We start from the raw sequence: 10,044 nt of genomic DNA on the forward strand, positions 1-10,044 counted from the left end.
ATAGTTTTGTCTTGTCTAATGTTAACCATTTAAAATTCGCACTGAACTTCGAACTTAGCGGCTGTTTGTTTTTCTTCAACATGATGTCCCTCTGTTTATGCTTACTAAGGCTATATGAAAGACTTCTCAATTGGCCAATCGCTGTTCGCTTGTAAGCAGCTCTTTGTAGCAATCCGAACGTAGGAGGCGGGACTTGCCAGAATACGTGTGGGGGAAAAACCCGCGTCTGGCTGAATGTACCCATACTACTCTTACTTCTTCTGGCATATGTGTCAGTGGCAGAAATAGTATGAGTAGTATAGTAGTACGCCGTTTCGAAATCAGCCTCTAACGTTCCTGTTCCACACTACAGTAAAATGAATATTTTATAACGTGAATATGACGTAACATGAAGATTGCAACGCACACCCGGAAGTAGTCACGAGAGTATGATGTTATGGATGTAGCGGATGTAGTCTTGTCGTTCGGTATGACTGATGCTGTTTGGGAAATATTTATGCGATGATTCAATTATATGATCAACCTAACACCACTATCGATCTATTATTGATAATTAGCTTTAAATAACGCACGTGCTTACCTATCCGTTACCAGATTCTTCTTCAAAATAGTAACGTTTGGTAGGAACTAGATGCACCAAAACAAGAGCTAATTCTGTTACACATAAAGCCACATTTGTGATTATAAACATACGACCACATCTGGTAAGTGGGAAAAAGTATGTTAATGTTGTTTATGGAGCAATACATGTCTGCATTTTGAACAGAGGAATGGATTAGTTAAAGGTTAAACATTATGGCTGCTAACACAAAGGTTCAATTCTAAGTAGATTTGACTCTGATAGGGAACAGTTACTTTCAGTTCAGCTTTATAAATTATTTGCCAAAGAAAGAGGCTCTTAATCCCAGGTTGTATTTTGTAGGTTATAACTATATGTTAAATATTAAATAACCATTTCATGTGAAATCTCCCTCTGTACAGCTGAAACTCCTGCCAAGTCAATGCCAAGATGTCTGTGGAGCTGGACGTATTTGTTGGAAACACCACCATCATGGACAAAGAGGTGTTTCAGTTGTGGTTGAATGGATATACAGGTAAAGTACCATGCATGAGACCATGAGTTTATGTAATATTTGCTAATATAAGAATACATTAGTTAAATCACAGATTGCTTACATTAATATCAATGTGGTCGGCCCTTGTAGTGAGTGATGCAGTGAAAGTGCGGATAGAAGGAGGCATAATGGAGGAGTGTGAGGCGAATGCAGAAGTGCTGCTCAGTGACACAATGGACCAGTACAGAACCTTCCAGATGTGTGAGAGGCTTTTACACCACCCAGCTAAACTATCCAATCAGCTTCTGTTCCAGATACCACCAGACCGACAAGCCATGCTCATTGAAAGGTATTCAAAGTTGTGTGCATTGCCATGTTTATTTGTTTATGCTGCAATTTCCCAGGTCAAATTATTTGCTTTGAAATAGGTATTATGCTTTTGATGATGCATTTGTTCGAGAGGTCCTGGGAAAGAAGCTCTCCAAAGGAACAAAGAAAGATCTTGATGACGTTAGTGCAAAGACAGGCATTATGCTAAAAAGCTGCAGAAGACAGGTAGGCTCGTTTAAAATATACTTTTCCAAAACATTTTTGGAAATGAAATGATGTTTAATAAAAAATAGCATCATTCCTCTCTCCTCATATATAGTTTGACAACTTCAAGAGAGTGTTCAAAGTGGTGGAAGAACTCAAGGGCCCCCTGGTGGAAAACATACAGCAACACTTTTTGCTACCTGATCAATTAGGAAGGTGAGAAAGACATGAACTATTGCTGAAATTACTATGCTTGGATATATTTCTTGTTCTGAAATACTTGTGATGACTAGTTATATTCTTTTAAACCCATTTTATATGATCAACCCAGAATCCCTACAATACCTGTAGAACTGAACAAAGAAAATGTTGTTATGGAAAAAAGTTATTATAAAAAGAGGAATGTTCATTATAAGGCATTCCTTCTTGTAGATACTTTCGATTAAAGTGAGTTTGAGAACACAAGCACAGTGGCTTCAATGCCAATGTGGTGCACTTTCTCTTCAGGGACTATGCTGCAATAGTGTTCTTTGCCAGTAATCGCTTTGAAACAGGGAAGAAAAAGTTGCAGTACCTAACTTTCCAGGACTTTGCCTTCTGTGCTGGCCAGCTCATCAACCACTGGACAGTAGGGGCTGTGGGTAAGACCAGTTGAATATGTCAACTAATTATCGATTCACATTAGCTTTATCCTTAGATATTTCTTTGTATAAAAGTTCTGGATTAATTTGATCCGAAGTACATCTTGTGTACTAGGCCTAATGGCTAGCGCATATTAAAATACAGAAGCTCATCACCCTGCTATGTTTTAGAGGGATTGTTCACACAAAAATGTAAATTCTCATAATTTACTCACCCTCGTGCCATCCCAGATGTGTGTGACTTTCTTTCTAAGATTTTTAGAAAATATCTCAGCTCTGTAAGTCCACACAATGCAAGTGAATGGAGAAATTTGATGTTCTAAAAAGCACATTACGAAAGCATAAAAGTAATCCATAAGACACAAGTGGTTAAATTCATGTCTTCAGAAGTGATATGATGAAACAGATCGATATTTGAGTCCTTTTTTTACTATAAATTCTCCTCCGTGCTCAGTAGGTGGTGAAATGCATAAATAATGCAAAACGTCAAAAATAAAAGAAAAAGAATGTGACCGTGACAGTGGAGATTTATAGTAATAAAAAAACTTAATTGATCTGTTTCTTAGCCACACCTATCATATCACTTCTGAAGACATGGATTTAACCATTTTAGGCTTAATGGATTACTTTTATGCTGCATTTATATGCTTTTTGAACCTTCAAAGTACTGGCCACCATTCACTTGCATTATATGGACCTACAGAGCTGGATTTGTGTTCAGCAGAAGAAAGAAAGTCATACACATCTGGGATGGCATCAGCTTGAGTAAATGATGAGATAATTTTTATTTTTGGATGAACTATCCCTTTAAATGTGCAACAAAATGTCCCAGATCTTAGCATGACCTTTTTTCTTTTTTTTTTCTTCTTCTGTCAGTGCCCAGTTTAAGATTGTAGTTGCTGTTTGGGAGAATGATCTTGTAATGGATGCACATAGTCTACGAATACTTATGTTAAGTGTGCACTGTAAGGACTGTCTTGTAATGTGCTACTTTAGTGTAGTTAAAGAGGAAAGATGACATGAAATTGCTATTTTTCTGTCTTTTTCTGCCCTCACAAACCCACCGTTTCTTTCCTTTAGATAATATGATGGATGACATGGATGTAGATCTGGATAAGGAATTCCTTCAAGACCTCAAAGACCTCAAAATTCTTATCACAGACAAGGATCTTTTAGACCAACACAAAAGGTGGGTTTTCAGAAGGGAGGGTACAGTATGTGAGAGAGTGATTTGGATGGAGAGAGGAAAGATGTTGGGTCTGAAGAGGACTGTTGTATGTGTCTGAATGTTGCATGGTAACTCCCTCTGTCTCAGCCTTCTGAGTAATGAAACCTCTCATCTACTCAGTTTAGTGTGCACTGCTTTGCGGGGAAAAACCAATGTCTTCAATGAGATGGAAGCCAATTTTAAGGTGAGAGAGTGCATCTGTGACTTCAGATATCAATGTGTCGAGTCAATGTATTGATGTTTGCTTAGCTATCTAAATGAGGACATTTAAGCTCAGATTGGCCTGTAAGCAGAAATAAATAAAATTGGCGATGAGAAACAAATTATCAAAATATGAATAACTACAGTCTTGACCAACACACAAAAAACCTGTACTTTACAATGCATGTAGACATTATGACCAAAACAGAACAATTGCTTTGAAATTTGCAGACAAATCATAGTTGTTTCATTTTGATCATTTATATTACTAAATTTTACTCATAGACAAAAAAAAAACAAGTAATTGCTAAGTATATGTATTTTGACATACATGTTATATATAAACTGGTGTTGTTTATAACTTTATGAAAATAAATAGAACATAAAATATCACATATCATTAGAAGAGGCGATTCCCATTAAAACAAGCCCACACACATTGTAATCGGATGCAAAGATCATTAGATAATCCACACTAAGCACAATGTGCACACAGCACATAATGTGCTATAGGGCTAAAAACATGTTAGCTTTCCTGCATCAGATGACTTCATCGGAAATGGTGTAGTACGTTGTCCAGCATCATGGAATGCTAAATTAATCATATTAAGATTCAGATTACTGCAACCAGAGGTGGAAGTCCTCCAAATATGGGCAGAGAGGATCGTTCACTCTAATTACAATATGCCACCAGGATATGGTGCCAAGTACATGTCACAGACTCGATGGCTCACACAGAATGGAACTGAATGAGATGTTGTCACTCATGCCATGCATGCTTTGGGGAGAGAGAGCAGACCTTTAGTCATTGTTGTATTTGCATGTGGAATTATTTCTTATATATTATTATGTTTTATTTGTTTGGAGATGTTGTTGGACACTAGGATAAATAATTTTTTAATGCTATAATGTTTGATTGCTTTGTCGTATCAACACAAATTTATACTCAGTTACAGGTGACATGATTGGGAGCTATCTTACTGACACCCTGAGATAAATTGCAAATCAGAAAGAAAAACAATAGTGATTTTTCAGCAGTTTCTTAGGCTGAGAATATAATTTATCATAATCTATATCTTTTTTTTTTTTCAAGTTTTCCTTAAAATAATACTAAACATTTGACCCTCTTTGTTTGATGTTTTTTGTAGTTAAAAGCCTTTAATTTTGGGCATTCAACTGAAACAGGAAATATTTTAAGACCTTCAGAGCTTAAAGAGATAATAAAGCTGATTATAATGAACACAGACTTACCCTAACCTTACCCATAACTCTAAATTAAAATGTGTAAAACATTTCCTTAGAGAGAACTCAAATTTATTTTTAATTGGTAATTTCTTAAATGTTTTTCCAAATCAGGACATCACCAGATGAAGGCTTTGTCAGATTTAGCTCACATTTAGGAACAATTTTGTTTTCATTCTGTGCAATTTATTTGTTATATGATGTGAAAATATTGCTATCCTTCTGTAGAATCTCTCAAGGAGCCTTGTGAATATCGCTGCAAAATTAATCAATGCAAAAGATGTCCGCGATTTCTTCATTGACCTTGTAGAAAAGGTACTTTTTTTAATTCAATAAAAACTGTATCAGATCTGACATTTTCTAAAAGTTTCCATAAGGCCTTTAATTCCTTATTCTCTTCACAGTTTATTGAACCTTGTCGGTCTGACAGATGGACATCAATAGACGTAAACCTCTACCTAACTCATTATACTAACTCGGCACATATATTGGACACCTTCAAGTAAGTGTTTCTATGGATAAACAGTGTTTCTGTACATTTGGGGTTTAGGGAGATATTAGGGAGTTCTGTTGAAATAATTTTTCCAACCAGTGGGGGTCACCGTATTGCATGTACATTGCTTTGTCTGTAGTCACCTTTGTTTCCTTTCCAGTCATTTGTGTGGTTGAACCACAGTGGAATGCGGTTTTCTGTTTACAAAACCCAAATCACTTGGAAAATATGCATTATTTTATTTATAAAATAAATAAATAAATAAATCTCTTACAAGACTAGAAATTATTGTATTACCAAAAAGATTACTTTTGTATTTTGTGATCCATTTCTCTCTCTCTCTCTCTCTCTCTCTCTCTCTCTCTCTCTATCTCTCAGGCACCATGGTGTCTGGACTAGGTACATGGGAGTTATCAAAAGTTGCATCCTTAGAATTTACCATTAGTGAAGACTCTCCCTTTCACTCTTGTTCTTTCCCTTTATGTATCTGATACATTTTTGGCTTGATGTTTAATTCCCCTGTTTATCATCTTTAATCTTTTCCCAAATGTGTCCCCCACCAGCTGTCCATCTCTACACCTCCCCACCTGCTCTCTTTATCCTTGCTTCATTCTTTCACCCCTTGGCCTCTAGAAGTGTATGCATTGTAAATAAAAACAGCATGTCTGCATTGTTTTTATTAACTCTACTGTGTGGGTTGCTGTGGCCAAACAGATTGACAAAACGTTAACAATTTGGTAATGAAAAGTTCATTTGTTGCTTATATGGATTAGGTTCTTATTAAGATTATGGATTTATAGCAAAAAAAATTTTACACTGAAGGAAAACTTAGGAATATATTGCATTAGTGGCATCTTTAAACAAATGATGCCAGACTAACTTTAAGACTAACACTTTTTTTTAGCCATTTATGCCATTATTGTTTAACATGTTGATACGTATTTCTCCACATGCGGTGGTGACGTCACTCTGCTTACGTTTAATATATAACTTACAGTCTATAAATTTAATGAATGTTAACAAATTATACATCTTTTCAAAGGTCTAAGGGTTCAATATTGATATCCAATCTCTGTTTCACGATAGCAATGCTCCAGAAACAGCAATTTAGTTATTTGTGCCAGTGGAACAAATGAAAAAATGCAATATCATAACGGGACTTCATACGTTTGTGAAAATATGAACGCCAGATGAATCCAGTTCGCCACACGTGGGTCAATTGTCCAAGTGTTCATTGAAAAACATCTAATAGCACTTTTTGTTCATAAAAGTGATAAATCTGAGAAATATTGATATATTCTCCATTGTTTACATGAGATCTCGCCTGAAAGAATTACCTATCGTCATCGTTCTTCAACAAACTATGCAATCTGAGCAGCATTCATGTTGTAAAACTTTATATTATCTTATATATTAGAGTCTCATAAACAAAATGAGCCTGCCTCCAAAGTCTATTTTAAAAAATGCGGAATAGTTCGTCAGCAGTCAGATTTTGTGTCGCCTTGAAAAGCGAAGCCTTAATTTTACTCTGTACGCTTCCAGCAATTTTATAGAGAAAAAAAGCTTGCAGGAACCTAATTTTTTGTTAGATCATCTTCAAATTTGAAACGTAACTTCTTTAGACCTGTGGCTTGGAGAACATTGTAAAAGTGTCTTGGCACTTTTATTATAGATTTTTTAGATTATAAAAACATGTTCAGCACAAAACATTTACATTATTATAAACTTCAGCTTCTCTAACTTTACAAATTAACAACATATATTAATTCTAATAATTAATAAAGCCCAAAATGTCTTCTTTCAAAATATACTACAACTGTGTCCATACTCCAAAGGGTCCAGTAAATACAACCAATTAAGTTCAGGTATGTCGTTTTCATGGTTTGTGCTCAAAAAGGGGGTGCGTATCAACAGGTTAAAGAGCTGGTCCCAGTGTTATTTTTCCAGGATGTATGAAGTCAGAGAACAACAGGTTTTGTTGGTCACTTTAACTATGTGACCAATACATTTTGTGTAAGTGCATTTTGTCTTAATTTTGTACAGCATATACAGTGGGGTTTAAAATTATGAGTCCACATTGAAAACTTTGGATTCAATATCAATTTAAACCTGGAAATAAAAAGAAACTATATGTACCATATTTTGATTATAATAGTAATGTAAGTCTGTGTGTGGGCCCATGGGGTCTAGAAAGCCGTAGGAGGTAACAGTTTGTCAGGCCTTGGTGGCGTAAGTGTATGTGTGTGCTTTGGCAATAATAGTGTGTAATGACAGCTGTCAGCCCCAACACATCACCCACCTTTTTTGGTACAAGGGTAATGGCAAGCACATTTGTTTGCCCTTTTGTCATTTGCAGTGCAAATGAATCTTTATTTCTTCATGTTGTGATGCTTGAATGTGATGTTTCCAACATAAGTAATGAGTAATTGATTTAGTGACTTGACACAACTACAGCAAGTTAGCTATAATTTATACTAATTTCATAGATCCGTCTTTCACCTAAGTCTTGCATATAAAGTGAACATTAGCAATAATAATGTTCTAGATGTTGATGTACTTGCTTCTGATATTCATCAGAGGGTGCCTCATTATTACATTCATATACATGCACATTTAAGTCAAGTCATTTTTATTTATATAGCACTTTTCACAACAAACATTATTTCAAAGCAGCTTTACAGAAAATTATGCTTTATCAGAAAAAGCTGTAATATAGTAATGTCTTCGAGTGAGAATAGAGCAGTTTAATGAAAAAACATCATTGTAAATTGTGCCTAAAATAAATAATACTCACAATCTTCTTAAAACTTTGGAAATGAATATACCTTCTGAAGTGTGTCATTTTTTATGTAAAAATACTTTCTCCTTTCCCAGCTTAAAGAAATAGTTCACCAAAAATGATACATGAAAATTCTCTCATCAGTTACTCATCCTCATGCCATTCCAGATGTGTATGACTTTATTTCTTCTGCTGAACACAAAAAAGATTTTTAGAAGAATATTTCAGCTCTGTAGGTCCGTACAATGCAAGTGAATGAGTACCAAAATTCTGAAGCTCTAAAAGCACTTAAAGGCAGCATAAAAGTAATTCATAAGACTTCTGTGGTTAAATCTGTCTACATACAGTAAGTGATATGGTAGGGATGTGGGAGAAACAGATCAATATTTAAGTTTTTTTTTTATACTGTAAATCTCTTCTTGTGTTTTGGGGATTCACGTACTTGGATATCACCACCTACTGTGCAGGGAGGAGAATTTCTAGCAAAAAAGGACTTAAATACGGATCTATTTCTCACCCACACTAATTATATTGCTTCTGAAGACATGGATTGAACCACTGGAGTAGTATAGATTACATTTATGCTGCCTTTATGTGCTTTGTGGAGCATCACAAGTTTGGTACCCATTCACTTGCATTGTGAGGACCTACAGAGCTGAGATATTTTTCGAAGATTTTTTTCATACACATTTGGGATGGCATGAGGATGAGTAAAAATTAGAGACTTTCCATTTTTGGGTGAACATCGCTTCAATATGCAGAGACAACTACAGCTATACAGCTCTGACTAATTGATTCTTTTCAGTGAATTTGCCAAACGGCTTATCAAAACGATTTGCGATTCAGTTCGATTTGTTGAGACAGCTCACTCACACACTAAATGATGTGGAGCCTTTTCTTAAGTAGTAAAACCATTTCGGGATACTTTAGAACAAACAGAGTGCTGGATGAAGAGGATATTTACTTACAATCAACTGAAACATATTGCTAATTTTTTGAGAGATAACTTTGAGAAATTAAACTTGTTCTTTTAGAAATTATTTGTAGCCAAGAGTTACCGTGAATGCCTCACATACTTTAGAAAATGTATAATGCTTTTGTGTTGTTTTTGCAATAAATAAATAAATCTCCCAGGGGAACATGCCCGTTTTGTTTTGTTTTTTGAGCATCCATCCAGGCCAACACAGCAAGTTTGGCTCAACAAATGGTGTAGGTTTGGGATGGGATTATCTGTTTTCTGACTAGTAGCAGACAGAGTCTCTGAATGTCTTATTGACACCCGAGACATACTTATCGTCATGTCTTTTAGATGTATTGCAGATGAGCAAACAACGTAAAAAAATACATCTTCCAGATGCAAACACACACATCAAATACACGTCTGGGTGATGTATTTGGGCTCTGAGGGGAGTGTTTGTTAAGTCTGTTTGAAAACAGTTACTATTTTTGTAATTCCGTGATGGTTAATCTTAATAAGTTAATTAATCTTTGTTGATCTTAGATTGACAGCCTTTTTCCTTGACTCTGCTGGTGCTGTGTACTTATTACTGTAAAAAGAAAAAATGTATTATCATGCACTTTAGTTAGAGTTTGTGAAGCAAAGGTGTAATGGCAGTGAGAATGCCAGTGTTTTCGCTACTCTCGTTTCTATCTCCAGTTTAAATATTTAGACACTGCAAAAAAGTGAACAACTTTTCCAAGTAGATGTGTGTCTTATCCTCCCCTTTTAACTCTGCCCTTGTCTCTCTCTCTCTCTCTCTCTCTCTCTCTCTGTCTCTCTTTTTTTCTTTCGAGTTTGCTCTCTAATTTTTGTCTACATTCCACCAACTTCTCCCAAGCTATAAATATCCGACCGAATGAAATGAACAGAG

The 10,044-nt window shown here is 35.5% G+C and overlaps 1 protein-coding gene across 1 annotated transcript; it reads left to right on the forward strand.

Annotated features, from left to right (window-relative positions):
- Positions 1-396: 396 nt before the first annotated feature.
- On the forward strand, positions 397-8,366 carry LOC127659779 (acidic fibroblast growth factor intracellular-binding protein B-like). Its single transcript, XM_052149734.1, has 11 exons — positions 397-704; positions 982-1,094; positions 1,206-1,404; positions 1,484-1,610; positions 1,705-1,805; positions 2,097-2,230; positions 3,311-3,419; positions 3,579-3,642; positions 5,130-5,216; positions 5,306-5,403; positions 5,773-8,366. Exons 2-11 carry the CDS (start codon positions 1,010-1,012, stop codon positions 5,837-5,839), a joined length of 1,071 nt encoding a protein of 356 aa, XP_052005694.1. The 5' UTR covers positions 397-704; positions 982-1,009; the 3' UTR covers positions 5,840-8,366.
- The last annotated feature ends 1,678 nt before the right edge of the window (positions 8,367-10,044 follow it).

The sequence above is a fragment of the Xyrauchen texanus genome, chromosome 19, assembly GCF_025860055.1.
Source record: "Xyrauchen texanus isolate HMW12.3.18 chromosome 19, RBS_HiC_50CHRs, whole genome shotgun sequence".
Classification (NCBI taxonomy): Eukaryota; Metazoa; Chordata; class Actinopteri; order Cypriniformes; family Catostomidae; genus Xyrauchen; species Xyrauchen texanus.